The following is a 16,701-nucleotide window of genomic DNA, read 5'->3' on the forward strand; positions in this document are numbered from 1 at the left end:
AAGTAGGCAGGGAAAAATGCAAAACTAACAACAGTACAATGTTTAGGCAGATGGGATGGGTGACTTTTTTCCTTTTTTAAAAATATTGTCTTTAATATTACAAAATTAGTCAATATGTGGTATACTATAAGAATTTCCAATCCATTTCTCACTCATGTGTCCTGTATCTAATGCTTTATTCCCATCAATAAAATAAAAATGTCTATTTTTGAGGCCACAAATAGAACATTATAGTCACTTGTAAATAACAATGCTAAAAGGGATTGGTTTTGTTTAAATTAATAATGCTTTGTGTATCTATTTTCTTCTATTTAATTTATATAATATTAAGACAAAAGTATAAGAAAAATGAGAAAAGGACCCGGTGCAGTGGCTCACGCCTGCAATTCCAACACTTTGGGAGGCCAAGGTGGGAGGATCACATGAGGCCAGGAGTTTGAGGCCTTAGTGAGCTGTGATCACAACTCTGCACTCCAGCCTGGGTGATAGAGCAAGACCCTGTCTCTAAAAAAGGAAAGAAGAAAGACAGAAAGAAAGAAAGACAGAGAGAAAGAAAGAAAGAGAGAGAGAGAGAAAGAAACAGAGAGAGGGAGAAAGAGAGAGACAGAGAGAGAGAGAGAAAGAAAGAAAGAAAGGAAAGAAACAAAAAGAAAGAAAGAAAGAAAAAGAAAAGTTCTAGTCTAGTCTGCTGCATGGAAACAGCGGTCTTAGTCAATAAAGAGGAAAGGCGGGATTACCATTCACAAGATAATTCCATATTTCAGCACTTTAGATCCTATTCTCTGCAGAATTGTCTGTACTCTGTGTATGTTAAAATTGATCCTAACAATCAAAGTAACAGAGATTATGATGAGAATGTAAAAGTCCAGGTAATTAAGTATTCTGTAGAATATTTTACACATTGAAACTGATCATCGTGAGCAGAACTGTTTCTGAACCATCTGAACTTCAGGTGGCACTAAATTCTCAGGTTTTGGATTTAGGTGGGCCCAAATGCCTCTGTAAGAAACTGAGAATACTGCAGGGGCTGACTGGGCAGGAGGGCTGGGTCCAGAGCTAGCACACTCAGGCTCTGGAAGGGATTCTTCAGCTGAGAAGCAGCTCCCCACACTGGCTCCACACAGAGCTCATTTACATCCAAGGGCACTAGGACATCTGAATGTCTACTCAAGTATCTAAGCACGTGGTTGGCATCCATAAAAAGGGACCCTGCATGTATGAGTAATTCCAATTTCTTTACACTCAAATAATGCTGTCTTTGTTTAAATACTTCATTTCCTGGTTAAACACTACAGTAACATTACTTATTTTGTTTTAAATAAGGAGAACTTATTTTGTTTATCAGCACCTTTGTATAAAACCTTTATTTTCTTCACATTTTAAATCACAGATTTAAAAACATATAACCAGCAATGCTTTATAATCGTACAAGCACAAAACATTCTTTTACAGAATAATTCTTATTATACTATTCAGTAAAGAATAGCCACTAAGCTCTATTTCTTGTTGATCCCTGATGTTACATTATAATTGCAGATAAGGTTAGTTCCCAGTTTTTAGGGAAATCTCATTTCCCCATGCACATTTAACAATTAATCTGATCAAGCCCAGAATGGAATTGACTGCATTTGCATTAGGTGAATAAAATATTTTAGTGAGTTTAAAGCAATACATATTTACTGAAGAACATTGATAACATGGAGAAAAATTTTAAAAAGGAAGTAAAAATTATTTGTAACCTACCACCAAAACTACTTATACATATTTATATATTCTTTTAGTTTTTTCTGACTCATCATAATTTTAGAGCAGTTTCTCAACCTTAACACTCTTGCTACTTTTTGTTAGATAATTTTTTGTTGTGGGGAACATCCTGTGCTTTGTAGAATATTAAGCAGCATCCCTGACCATTCTTTACCGACTAGATACCAGTAGCAGCCCCCTCTCAGTGGTGACAACCTAAAATGTCCCGTGGTAAGGGTAGGGGCACAAAATTGCCTCTAGTTGAGAACCACTGTTTTAGAGATATAAGGGGTTTTAGAAATCATGTTTCACCTTTTCGTTTTACAAGTGAGAAAAATTAATGCTTAGATCAATGCAGATGATTTGCCCAAAATCTCGTGGCTAATTTGTGGCGGAATCAGCACTAAAAAAAATCCAGATTAACTCAATTGCTGTAGCATTCAATGTTTGTTATACCATTCTGCTTCCCTAGATTTTAGGAAAAATAGTACAACCTTCTTTTTCCATTGTCTGGGCAAACATTCTTCCCTTTTTTTTTTAAGTGTATAATACTAAGCTGTATATCCTCAAAGCCATTCACAAACAGAAAGTCATAGACAGTAAGATGTTCGGATTTTTGACCTAATCGGTATCATTTAAAGTTAATTAGATTTCAACAATTTTACCTGTAAAGCTCAAAAGTCTGTGGTAACTGATTTCTTATATCTGCTAAAGAAATTCACCAAAAAAAGGCTGCCAGAGAAATTCAAAGACATGGTTAATACAACTAACAGTACTTTTCTTCATCTGTCCTTCATCTGGCAGTAGTGTTGCTCATCTGCACGAAACCACCTACATTTCTCATGTGAAAAGCTATGGAATGCTGTACATCCTCAGCAAAATCCTTGAAGGTCCTTCAAATGTTTATGCTTTGCTCAGCCAAAATAAACTTGTACAGTGACCTTGCGAACAGATGCCTGGTAATGAGGTCATAGAACTGAGTAACATTTTCAGAAAATTGCTTTACGGTGTAATAAATGTTCTGATTAGATTCCTATTTTCACCTTTAACATGCTCAGGTGGTTCAACCTGGGAAACCTAGTCAGTGTTATTACCCGTTCTTCAAAGGTCGCACCAAGAGTCCAAGAATTTTAAGCCTGAAAGATACTTTAAACAAACTATATATTGTAAAAATTTTAAATAATTTTCAAATCTTACTGTTGGCTTTCTTGCAGCTTCTCCTTAAACCTGACCTATTTCCTATTTCAGTTTCAATTTACTCTTCAGTATGAAGTGTCTGGTTCAGTGATTCTTCTATGACAATGCCCTTGTTTGACATCTGCAGAGATGAAACTAATTTCATGTACTTTAAAATAAGCACAGTATAACTTGAGGCAAATAGGGTTAACATTATGCTATGTTCAGCATATTTAATGACCATTTCTAGTGAATAATACAGACTCCAGGATGGGGTCTCCAACATTCCGGTACTCATGAGAATAATGAAGGTTACCTTACATACAGGGATGTTATGGATAAAAGAATCACAACATTGCAAACAAATGGGGACAGTTCCAAATCAAGTATCTGATTTCATTTAGGGGATATGGGCTTCTACTTGTTTTGCAGGAGTGACTTAGATGATTTTTATCAATATTACTGCCTTTGGGGTGGACACGTGATTTTAAGGTGTTAACATATAAATTAAAACACGTGATTTTAAGGTGCTAAACGTATAAATTAAAAGAATAAATCACAAGAGAGCCAGAAAAATAGATATATGAAATAGACACATTTTTGTTTTCATGGCATTTTTACAGAAAAGTATTCCTGTGAGATAATGCTTATTTTAATAATGAAGGGTAATGGGTGGGGTCTTTTTTTTTTTTTTTTTGAGACAGAGTCTTGCACTCTCACCCAGGCTGGAGTGCAGTAGCGCGATCTCGGCTCACTGCAAGCTCCGCCTCCTGGGTTCACACCATTCTCCTGCCTCAGCCTCCCGAGTAGCTGGGACTACAGGCACCCACCACCAAGCCCATCTAATTTTTTGTATTTTTAGTAGAGATGGGGTTTCACTGTGTTAGCCAGGATGGTCTCAATCTCCTGACCTTGTGATCCGCCCACCTCAGCCTCCCAAAGTGCTGGGATTACAGGTGTGAGCCACTGCGCCCAGCCATGGGTGGGGTCTTATCAACCAGAGGTGAAATAAAATTTTCAGTTAGAAATAAAATTTTTGTGGGCTATTCCCTAGCTAATACAGACATTAGCTCCAGACAGACAGTAGATTGTGCAGGTGAGGGCTATATCTATCTTGTTCATTGCTACGTTCCCAGTACCTACGATGCAGTAGGCATTAAATAAACAGATGCCGAATAAATAATATGTAGAATGCTAAATACCAATGGAGGCGAAGTGTAAGATAAAAATAAATGAGGAAGGGAATGAGGATAAGATAATAGAGTGGGGACTGCTGATTCCCTACGTGGGAGTAGTAAACACAAGTCAAAATAAAACAAGTACTGCACAAAATGGTAACAATATGTACAAAGGTGTCTCACAAAATAGGAGAATAATAGATTATTATACACAAACGTTAAAAGTGAGGAGGAAAAATGGGATTTGTAGGCTTCTTTGTTTTTTGAGACAATATTCTAAAATGTGTTCTCTAAATAATTTTTCAACTTGAAATTTAATTTTCAGTTTTTCTCCATAGAACCATGTTGAAGGATGCTTTTAAATATGAAAAATTCAGATAGCATCTTCACTGGGTGTAAATAAATACATGCACTTGATTTGCAAAGTCAAAAATGCTAAATTTTATAGCAAAAAGCAACAAGCTCTTAGTCTCCTTCTCCTCTTCATCCGCTGCCGATGCAACCCCTTTAAACCCTCTACTTTCCTATTGTAACAAATGAGGATTTTAGTTCTCTTCCACTTTCCTTCTCTTTCCCCCATACTCTCAATATGGCAAAACCACAGTTGTTAAATCCTTAGTCTGTGTTCATTATTATAATGTAAATGCAGTCATACTCCATTATTTCATTTCTTATGTAACTTGTTTTTTTCCCCAGAGTTAATGATTATGCCTTTTTTTTTTCTTTTTCATTGTCTTACCCTCTTCCTCTTTACATTGCCGCCAATGTATTTTTTCATGGTGCTCAGGGATCATGTGCAGCTACATGGGCACCAGTGGCCTATAGCCAATGTGTCATCTGGTTGAAGCATGCCCTCAGAGTCCCTGCTTTTATTTTTTATTATTTATTTATTTATTGTATTATTAGTATTTTTTGAGATGGAGTTTCACTCTTGTCACCTAGGCTGGAGTGCAATGGCGTGATCTTGGCTCACTGCAACCTCCATCTCCCAGGTTCAAGCGATTCTCCTGTCTTGGCCTCCTGAGTAGCTGGGACTACAGGTGCCCACCACCATGTCCAGCTAATTTTTTTGAATTTTTAGTAGAAACTGGGTTTCACCACGTTGGCCAGGATGGTCTTGAACTCCTGACCTCAGGTGATCCACCTACCTCGGCCTCCCAAAGTGCTGGGATTACAGGTGTGAGCCACCACGCCCAGCCTCTCACTGGTTTTAGTATCATCCCTGTGCAGCACGAAAAATCCTCTTGGCTTTGTAGGTCTACCAGAGATATCCCTCCTGGCACCTTTAATCCACCACATCCAGTTTTGGCTGGCTGCACTTTGGACTTGCTGTGTGGTGTTCTCTTTGGGAATTTTTGTCATCTCCTTTCTGTGCTGAATGACTTGTTTCCCAGATCCCATGGGTTTCCTTTTTTGTGGACCATTCCCTAGCTCTGGGGAGCATATCTGCCTGGACAAAAGATAACCAGTAGGTAAATCTTGTGACTCTGCATGCCTAGAATTAAGAAATTTCTTAATTCTAAGCTAACACAATTGAGAGCTTGACTGTTAATAGTTCTTGAGGGTGAAAATCATGATGGTATCATGGATGGTATTATTGTCTTCAAGCTTTCACTGTCACTGTTTAGAAATTTAATGTCATTCTGATTCTACATCATTTAAATGTGACATGCTTTTTTTTTTTGAGATGGAGTCTCGCTCTGTCATCCAGGCTGGAGTATAGTGGTGTGATCTTGGCTCACTGCAGCCTCCGCCTCCCGGGTTCAAGCAATTCTCCTGCCTCAGCCTCCCGAGTAGATGGGATTACAGGCGCCCGCCACCACGCCCAGCTAATCTTTGTATTTTTAGTAGAGACGGGGTTTCACCATGTTGGCCAGGCTGGTCTGAATTCCTGACCTTAAGTGATCCACCTGCCTCGGCCTCCCAAAGTGCTGGGATTACATGTGTGAGCCACTGCGCCTGGCCAAATGTGACATGCTTTTTATATTTGGAATCTTTATGAATTCTTTCCTTATCACTGGTGTTTTGGGATACCCAGTGACTTCGCTTAGAGTCAGTCATTCTTTTCATTCATTGTGCTAAGAACTTGGTGGGTCCTTTCAATCTGAAGATTCATATCCTTCAGTTCTGGGAAATATTATTGTATTATTTCTTTGATAATTGCATCTATTCCCTCTTTTTAGAATTCCCAGTGGCTGGATTATCTCCTGGATAATCTTTTTTAGCAGATATGGAAATCAGGAATGCATTTTCACTAAGCAAGAAATAAAAAGCAAAATGAACTTTTAAAATAAAACATAGTCCTTTAAGCTGAAAACTTTGCTATTTCTGTATTCATTTATAAACCTATCCTAATAAAAGAAAAAGCCTTTAAAAGCCAAATAACAAGAAAACTATGCTATATTAAAGTGCTGATCATTAATAATCATTAATAATATAGTTATCTTACATGTATAGTGCTGCATAGTTAATAAACTTCCATTTAACCCTCAATGTAATGCTATTAGGTATATAATTTGAATTTTCCTTCTTGTTCATTACATTCATTTTGATACTTGAGTCAAAGACCTCTCTGAAAAGTGAAAGTGCCCTCATTTCATATCCCTTCACCATTAGTTATATAAAATCACCACTTAACTGGAATATTTATTTCCATAGCATTGTTGTTTTAGTTCAAGATAACTAAAACAGACTAACTTGAAAGCAGAATACTATTCAATCTCAATTTAATTTAATAGCAAAAAACTTAAATTTTCACTTGAATTTTGAATGGAGATAGACACATGATATTTATGTTTATTGGGCTCCTACTATATGCAAGCAAGCACTGTGCTTTTAAATATTCTCACAGGTATATTACCCCCATTTTATACATGAAGCAACTAAGGAACACAGAAGGCTATTTTCTTTCCATACCAAACACACCAAAATCAATTATGCTAAAGTATTTAAAATAAACCACACAAATTACAACATGCAAAGAAATCCAAAACCATAATGCAAATTTTTACAGAACACATTCATTTGATAACTTGGCTTGCAAACACAACAAATGACATTAGTAACTGGCTAAGTATCAAGTTTTAAGAACAGACTTTTTCATGCCTTATTTTGAATAATCAGTTACCTCAAATTGATTGAAGTAGAGGTGCAGAAGTAAGCCAGAAATCCTACCAAGATATTGCCATTGACAAAGAGACAGAAAAAAAGAGAGAGAAAGAACACCAAAGACAGAGAAATAAACAATGGTCATCTTTACGTCAGGTGATTTACTCAAACTACTTTAAGGTGATTAAGTGGGAAAATTATGACTAAATGACATTTTCAGGTATGTATTATTTATTAACTACCTCATTTTGTGATGAATTAAGAGATTCAAAATATCAAGTATGGAAAACACAAAATTAAAATATCTTTAAAATTATTTACTTGTTTTCCAGTATTAGAAAAATAAATATAGCAAAATGCCACAATTTTATAATGGTTTGAAATAAAAAGCCACCTTTATTTGTTGACTTAATATGACATTGGATTAAAAAGGTAAATGAACAATTACCTTTACTGCTGCAGTAACAGCAGCAGTAGCTGCAAGGTTTAAACCTTGCCGTCCAAAGTTTAGCATGGTTTCATAGCCTCGTTCCTTCGCTTGTACAATATAATCATCAATCTCCTGGGGGAAAAAGCCACAGATGTTAGTTTTACTTAAAAATAGTGTTAATAAGCCCTAAACTAGAACATTCTCCCTATAATAGTTTCATGAATTTTACAGCATTAAGCATGTGTTGATAGGCATTTCTTTCTTTTCTTTTCTTTTTTTTGAGAGAGGGTCTCTTCCTTTTGCCTAGGCTGGAATGCAGTGGCATGGGACAATAAGTGTACACCACCATGACCAAATAATTTTTACTTTTTTTGTAGAGACGGGGTCTCACTATATTGCCTAGGCTGGTCTCAAACTCCTGGGCTCAAGCAATCCTCCCACCTTGCCTTCCCAAAGTGTTGGGATTACAGGCATGAGCCACTGCACCCAGCCCAGGCGCTTCTTTTTTTTTTTTTTTTTTGAGACGGAGTCTCGCTCTCTTGTCCAGGCTAGAGTGCAGTTGCGCAATCTCGGCTCACTGCAAACTCCGCCTCCCGGGTTTGCGCCATTCTCCTGCCTCAGCCTCCCGAGTATCTGGGACTATGGGTGCCCGCCACCACGCCCAGCTAATTTTTTGTATTTTTAGTAGAGACAGGGTTTCACCGTGTTAGCCAGGATGGTCTCGATCTCCGGACCTAGTAATCTACCCACCTCAGCCTCCCAAAGTGCTGGGATTACAGGCGTGAGCCACCGTGCCCGGCCCTTTTTTTTTTTTTTTTTTTTTTTTTTTGAGATGGAGTCTCATTCTGTCGCTCAGGCTGGAGTGCAATGGTGAGATCTCGGCTCACTACAACCTCCGTCTCCCAGGTTCAAGCGATTCTCCTGCCTCAGCCTCCTGACTAACCGGGGTTACAGGCATGCACCACCATACCTGGTTAATTTTTTTTTGTATTTTTAGTAGAGGCGGGGTTTCACCATGTTGGCCAGGCTGGTCTCATATTCCTGGCCTCCAGTGATCCACCCACCTCAGCCTCCCAAAGTGCTGGGATTACAGGTGTGAGCCACCACACCTGGCCTCCGCTTAGGCATTTCTAAAAAATTATTTACGGAAGTAATTTATATATCTTACCCTTTCCTTTGAAGAAAGAAGTGGATGAAGGAATTTTCTATATATTAAACTTGCTCCTTTGGTATAGGGAGAAAGCAGCCATATGACAAAAGCAATCTTCAGCTCATAGTACAGGGGAAACCTAATAAGAAAAACATTTGGAAATAAACTGCCAGTGAAAAACAAACCACTGTAGAAATCACAAAAACACCTTTTAAAAAGTTCAGTCACTATGCTGTTTTTTGTGTTTTTTTTTTTTTGAGATGGAGTTTTGCTCTTGTCATCCGAGTGCAATGGCACCATCTCGGCTCATTGCAACCTCCGCCTCCTGGGTTCAAGTGATTCTCCTGCCTCAGCCTCCCCAGTAGTTAGGATTACAGGTGCACGTCACCACTCCTGGCTAATTTTCATATTTTTAGTAGAGGTGGGGTTTCACCATGTTGTCCAGGCCTGGTCTTGAACTCCTGACCTCATGTGATCCGCCCACCTCGGCCTCCCAAAGTGGTGGATTACAGGCGTGAGCCACAGCACCCAGCCTATGATAAGTTTTTGAATGTAAAAGTTAGTGATCAGGAGACAACTGTGTTTGAATAATCTTGTTTCAACTATAGATCAGTTCATGAATGTGTGACCTGAGAGATTCCCCCCTCATTCTAATACAAGAATCTTCCTTTGTAGTAAGCATAGGAAAGCTGCCAAACTGAATGCAGCAGTTAAGAGAAGGCACTAATACCATCTATCCAGTGCACAAGGTATGGCCACCCTATCTGCAGAGCCAAACTGGCATGGAAGTACATGACCTATCTCATATGATAGTTGTGCCTATCAGAGAATGACTTCATATGCTCCAAGTGCACAATGTCTACCCCATACACACACGTCTTCATCTTTTTCAGAACTCCGAAAAAATATCCCTTCCAATTTCATTTGGCCAGAATTGCAGCACTCTGCAGACCTAAATTGTTCACTTCCAAGGAAAATACAAAGTGTTACAGTGGGCCTCCCCCGTTGGCCCAGTATACTTCCTCAACCAATGACTGTGGCTTTAACCATGTGACTTGCTTGCTTTGGCCAGCACTAAAGAACATGATACATGTCACATGCAAGCAGAAGCTTTAGAACACCCTTTGACTCCCTCACTCCATTACCCATTACCCTCAAACTCTTGCTTTAAGCTTTTGCCTTCTGGCATGAGAACAGCTGCTTCTTCAGCCTTGGTTTAAGGGGCCAGGTGAGGTGCTCACGCCTGTAATCCCAGCACTTTGGGAGGCCAAACTGGGAGGATTGCTTCAGCCCAGGAGTTCAAGGATGCAGTGAGCTATCATCATGCCATTGCACTCCAGCTTGGGCAACAGAGCAAGACCCTGTCTCTAAAACAAAAACAGAAACAACAGCAAAAATGACCTGACCCCAGCAAAGATGCAGTCAACCATTTGCCCTCATGTAGCTTGAGCAAGAAATAAAAGTTTGCTTTTCTAAGCCACTGTACTTTTATGGTTGTTTTTTTGCCACAGCAAAAGTTCACTAATATATAATGAGAGGCTCAGTATCTTGTTGTCTGTGAGAACCACATAAATGTAGTCCATTTATCACTAGGATAAATGATAGCTGAGAAAATTTGAGTTCTTCTGTCAAGGCGGGCAGGTAGAGAGCAGTGAGGATGACTTACTGTGTAGTCAACAAAGAGGTCTCTGCCACACTGCAATTACAGGAGTTTCTGGATTTAGTTGTTCATGTTAAACATTTTCTACATCGTTCATTTTTAAATAACATATATAGGCTACATTTGCAATCAGAAAAAAATGAAGTCTTAAAAAAAGAACTTGGAAACTTCGATGTAGCACGGTTGGGGATCTGTGCTCTGTCACTTAAAAACAAAGAGACCCCCCACAACCAAACCCCTATACCAAAAATATAACAGATAAATGAATGAGCTTTGGGGCACAGGAAGGGAAATTTTTACAGTATTTCAAATCAGAAGACAGATACAGTGACGTTTGCAAATAAGGGAAGGTTGTTAAAAATATTTTAGTATGAAGACTTCTATTTTTTTTCTTGCAAATCCAATAGGACCTAATGTGCCACAAGAACAGGAGAAGAGCAAAATGGGAAAGACAGCTTAAGGAGAGAATAGTAAATGTTTGAAACAGACCCAGACAAAATGTAAGTAGACACTGACCAGGAGCAAGTAAAAAGAATGAGGTTCAAGCTGATACCTATGTGAGCAGCTGATTAACTTTTTCAGCTGAATTTAGCAGCCCAGTTAAAGCAGTAAAAAAGAGTCATTTTAGCTGGGTGCAATGGCTGATGCCTGCAATCCCAGCACTTCGGGAGACCGAGGCGGGCAGATCATCTGAGGTTGGGAGTTCGAGACCAGCCTGGCCAACATGGTGAAACCCCGCCTCTACTAAAAATACGAAAATTAGCCAGGCCATGGTGGCATGTGCCTATAATCCCAGCTACTCGGGAGGCTGAGGCAGGAGAATCGCTTGAACCTGGGAGGTAGAGGTTGCAGTGAGCCGAGATCGTGCCACTGCACTCTAGCCTAGGCAACAGAGCAAGACCTTGTATATTAAAAAAAAAAGGAAAAAAAAAGACGAGTAATTGTTAGGCTAATTTAGACAGAAGGTTTGTGCGTCAAGGGCAGATGAAGATATCAGCAAGGTAGTAAACCAAAATATTTTGAAAGGAGAAGTTCTCAAAGTGATTGCAGGGTTTAGATGGAAATGCACTACTGAAATACACCACAGGGAGATTTGAGTTGTCCAGTTAAGTACTGCTCCTTGGTAAAATGTCAAATCCCTGAGGATATAAACACACTTTAATTTTGCCTCGTCTATTTGGAACAGAGCAGCCAGGAAGCTAGTGCTGAGTGGGTGTCCACGTGGGTGCTGACGTTTTCCAGTTCAAATGTTTGTAGATGAGAGTTTTAAGGATAGGATAGGGAGGGGTGCTAAAACCAGATGCTGTGGGCTTCAAAAGCGGAGTCATTTAGGAAGTGATACAGGAAAATGTTCTGAAGTCATCAGTGCAGAAAAGGATGATGACAATCAACTTTCCCTATTCCAAGATACTGGGGGAAGGTGTGTGGGAGGTGAGCAGGGAGCGGCGTATGGGGAGGAAAATGAGCTGCCTTTATTTGATGGGGACTAAAAGGAAAGTAGTGTTCTATGGGAAAGCAGATGACAAAAACAAATGGGTGGATAATTAAGTAACCTGATGAAAATCACTGAGTTAATAGCAAGAGCAGGATAAGAACTTAGGACACCTGATTATGAGTCTGTAGTCTGGCCCCTTCTCAATAGTAAAACTTACCAAGCAACTGTTTGATCGGCTACTGTTTCAATCACAGTATAGAGAGCAAAAACAATCCAGTACATCATCCATCGAACCTGGAAATAATAAAAATACTCATGAAACAACAGACGAAAATTATTTGCAACTCTGAATAATATGTATGTATGTATGTATTTCTGGATTTCATAATAATTTCATATTATGTATGTATTTCTGGATACATAGTATGTTGGGTCAAATGCAGAAAGTGATGGTTTAATTTTCAACAGGTTTTATGTTTGAGTTCTTTACTACATCAACAGTCTTGGGATAGCAGGAGCAAAGATTAACAAATCTCTGGGACTTGATACAATATAATCTAGGAATCTAAATCAAGGAACTGGGAAAACAGGAAATATTTTTCTTAATTGGAAGAAAGTTCTTTAAAAGACGTTATCTACTTGCTTCTTTATGAAGACTATAAGTTATTTATTTATTTTTATTTTTTGTAGAGACAGGGTACGCTGAAGTGCGGTGGTACAATTACGATCATGACTCACTGCAGCCTCGACCTTCCAGGTGCAAGTGATCCTCTTGCCTCAGCTGCCCGAGTATTTGGGACTACAGGTGTGCACCACCACACTTGGCTAAATTTTTTTTTGTTTTTTTTTTTTTTGGTAGAGATGAGGTTTTGCCATGTTGCCCTGCTGGTATCGGACTCCTTGGGCTCAAGCTATCTGTCCGTCTCGGCCTCCCAACATGCTGGGATTGCAGGCATGAGCCACCATGCCTGGCCTTAGCTATTAAATTGTTACATGAATAATATAGTATGATATAAGACTATATTTAATCTTTATTAGTCTTTAAAATTTTATATTCCTTATTTCCCAATATATATAAATTGTTCAGAAAGCAAACAACAATCCTGGGCTTCTTACTTCTATTAATGATGCATCCATAATACTAGTTACCCAGGTGGACAGCATAAGGTTAATCTTCTTCCTCTTCCCCTGATGTAAGCCCGTAATCTCTCACACATCTTTCTCCTTCTTCCACTCTAATTCCACAATGGTAGTTCAGGACGTTTTAATCTCTTCTGAGTCAGGGCATGCTGAATGGTCCCTGGCACTCTGCCTTCTCTTGGGACCTATCCTTCTCACAGAAGCATGCCAGATTAATGTTTTCTGAGTTAGTTCTCCCAAATTTATATTTTTTCATCGACCTCAGTACACAGAGTTTCTTGTCTCTCAAGTGCACTGGAGTTTCACTTACGATTAAAATCTCTGCTTTTCTGTGTAGTAATAACAACTAATACACAATGCCATGCCAACCAGGGGGCGAGGAATTACGTTGATAAACATATAACATATATTAATTCATTTAATCCCTGTAACAACCTTTACAAAGTAGGAAATATAATTAATTCCATCATCGATAAGAAAACAGTGGCACAGAGAGGTAAAAGAGAAGTCATTTGGCTAGGATTTCGGTCCAGGTTGCCTGACTCTGGAATTGGTTAACCCATTATACCAGGCAAAGAGAGAAGATGTGAGAAACTGCCCAATGTAGGGTCCAAGGATGACTACCACTACCACTTTCCTTGTTCTCACCTCATGAGTGACAAAAAAATTTAGGTCCTTATATATAACTGGGAAATTGACCTATTAGTTTTAATACAGATGCTTGTTTGGGTATTTCGCAGGCAATATAAAACGATAACTCAAGTAGCTTTTTCAATTGTCTATTTACATGAACAACCCAATAGAAAATAGCCATGAATAACTTCTGAAGCAATTGTACTGTGAAATATGAATACTACCAATTTGTTCTAATTTATAGAGAATCCTGAAAGCTTAAAAAATTTCCCAGAGCAAATAATAGGGTACATTATCTATATTTGAAATATGAGGAAATTGATTTATAAAATTATCTTAAATGTTAAAAAAGTTAAGACTAATGTTTTCTTTAGTTTTCCGCTTTTCATGAGTTCTTTTCAATCTCTCCCTGCTCCCAATCCCAAGCTTTTCTCCAAATATGGGGATTTTCTTCAGGTCTAAAATCCTCTGTGGGTCTCTATGTGTGTTATCTTTTCTTCCCTCCCCACTCCCTACCCATTTCTTCTTTTTTTTATTTTTTTTTTTGAGACGGAGTCTCGCTCTGTCGCCCAGGCCGGAGTGCAGTGGCGCGATCTCGGCTCACTGCAAGCTCCGCCTCCCGGGTTCACGCCATTCTCCTGCCTCAACCTCTGGAGTAGCTGGGACTACAGGCGCCCACCACCACGCCCGGCTAATTTCTTTTTGTATTTTTGGTAGAGACAGGGTTTCACCGTGTTAGCTAGGATGGTCTCGATCTCCTGATCTCGTGATCCACCCGCCTCGGCCTCCCGAAGTGCTGGGATTACAGGCGTAAGCCACCGCGCCCGGCCCCTCCCTACCTGTTTCTAAAAGAGGAAATGATGCTCTTGTATGAGTTCATTCCCTCAGTCCTTCCAAATCCAAACACTAATTTAGTACTTTCACTCCTCAGGTGTATTCATAAGGTTTTTGTTTTTGTTTTTTGAGACAGAGTCTTGCTCTGTCGCCCAGGGTGGAGTGCAGTGGTGCAATCTCGGCTTACTGCAACTTCCACCTTTCTAGTTCAAGCAATTCTCCTGCCTCAGCCTCCTGAGTAGCTGGGATTACAGGCGCACGCCACCATGCCTGGCTAATTTTTTTGTATTTTTAGTAGAGACGGGGTTTCACCATGTTGGCCAGACTGGTCTCGAACTCCTGACCTCAGACAGTCTGCCTGCCTCAGCCTCCCAAAGTGCTGGGATTACAGGCGTGAGCCACCGCGCCCCGCCCATAAGGTTATCTTTTAGAGTCAATCATGACTATAGGCCTCTCTCCTAAAAAGAAACGAAGGGAAAAATGACTACAAACTGAACAGTGTGCTTTTTTGTTAAGCTAGCAGGGATTTGGGGAATCATCATGCTTTTTTAAACTAAACAACCCTTTACCAAAAAAAAAAACCCAAAAAACAAAAAACCCTGTAAATACATTACAAGAGAAACTGTTCTGGCTGAGTCTCTCATTTATCCTGCCCTAGACTCTTGGGGAGACTCTAAGAAACCCTTGTGTTCTACGAGAAGGGTTTGAAAATAAGTAATATGGTGAACTCCTCTCATTTTACAAAGGGCCAAAATCAATAAGTTGCTCAAGATCACTGCACTAGGAAATGGCTGAAGGAGGCACAGTCCACCTTGAAGCCCAAAGGATGCAGCTTTTTAAACAAGCGGCTGCCATCAGACCAGTCTCTCCAGTTCTCTAGGATTTCCTGGCTCTCTCCCTCTCCAGTACTCAGCACAGAGACCTCAGTGTACATATTATCACCTCCTTTCCCAGGAAAGTGGAGGCTTAAGTGAAATATGGCTCACTTCACAGAAAATTTAATAAATTCACAGAAAAATAAAAGCATTTAAGTAACTGCTTTCTATTTTTCATTATTTCACGTTTTCATTATTTTACAACTGTGTTGATGGTTGTGATCTTCCAAGGGGATAACAACTATAAGTAATGCTCCACAAATTGTTTTAATTTACTTGTTAATAGGGTTGAGTAGAGGCAAAAGGACTGTACAGACAGTAGCCATTTGCTGATATTCCCTGAATGACGAGTTGTGGAATGAATTAGAGCTGCTGCACATTCTAAAGATTTCAAAAGTAGCTGTGCTTCAGTTAAGTGCTTATTCAATTTTCAGATGAAGTCATTAAATTAATTTTAAAACCCACAAAATAAATGTGTTTTAAAATATATGTTTTTTCCTAAGAAAGTAAAAATTATCTGTTTAGGTTGTGAGAATATTTAATAGTGTCAAAAATAAAAGAGAGAGAAAAGGCTTCAACTTTTAGTTAAATACCCAACAGCAAACTATCTAATCAATAGGGTATTTCTAGGCATTTTCCTGGTGAATTGACTACAGTTCTACATATGCAAACCCCATGGCTTTAATTTGTCTTTAATTAATAAATTCTTTGACAATTTGGTCTCTTGAACCTATGATTTTTTTGTTCTCATCAGAAATATGAACCTTAAATATAGTTGAATACAGGCAAAAATTAAATAAATTCAATGACCATGTGTTATTCATGGAAGCAACCATAAAGAAAGTTAACCTTGAAAATATATTGCTTTCTTTTTTTCCATTAATGTATTTGGTTGGGAGTTTATACCAAATGATTACTCAGTGATGCTTTTATTAAAACTATACCTCAAGGCCATTCAGCCTGCTGTTTAAGGTTTTGCTCAAAAGAAATAGCAGAAAGAAGTCAAGGTCAAAAAAAAAACAAAAACAAAAACACAAAACCTAAATGTATGTGAAGATAAAGGAAATATTCTTTAGATCAACAAAAAACATTGATAACAAAATGTAGTATTAATACCAAAAAATTGAAAGGAAACCAATACACTATCTTATGAACATATGTAACCAAATATAATATAAAGAATTGCTGTTAAAATATGTAAATAGAAGTCAGTAATTTATCAAGTGACTTTAATAAATCACAAACCACCTTTTAAGCTACTGGGAAAAAAGGTTACTAACTTTATTGATAGAAATATATTATCGGGGAAGTGAGAACAAACCGTATTTCTTTCCAGTTC

The 16,701-nt window shown here is 38.7% G+C and overlaps 1 protein-coding gene and 1 long non-coding RNA gene across 2 annotated transcripts in view; one reads left to right on the plus strand and one right to left on the minus strand.

The window, feature by feature from the left end:
* The window catches only part of LOC129525016 (uncharacterized), a 36,186-nt gene that overhangs the window by 18,006 nt on the left and 1,479 nt on the right, over nt 1-16,701 (plus strand). The window contains exon 2 of the long non-coding RNA XR_008669038.2: nt 10,853-10,945. This is a non-coding gene — a long non-coding RNA (uncharacterized lncRNA). The remainder of the gene's footprint in view (nt 1-10,852; nt 10,946-16,701) is intronic.
* REEP3 (receptor accessory protein 3) overlaps nt 1-16,701 on the minus strand; it is a 103,602-nt gene that overhangs the window by 17,651 nt on the left and 69,250 nt on the right. The window contains exons 3-5 of the mRNA XM_004049474.5: nt 12,098-12,174; nt 8,804-8,924; nt 7,654-7,767 (exon numbers count right to left, since the gene is read on the minus strand). Coding sequence (XP_004049522.1) covers nt 7,654-7,767; nt 8,804-8,924; nt 12,098-12,174 — 312 coding nt within the window. The remainder of the gene's footprint in view (nt 1-7,653; nt 7,768-8,803; nt 8,925-12,097; nt 12,175-16,701) is intronic.

Source organism: Gorilla gorilla, chromosome 8 (assembly GCF_029281585.2).
Source record: "Gorilla gorilla gorilla isolate KB3781 chromosome 8, NHGRI_mGorGor1-v2.1_pri, whole genome shotgun sequence".
Lineage (NCBI taxonomy): Eukaryota > Metazoa > Chordata > Mammalia > Primates > Hominidae > Gorilla > Gorilla gorilla.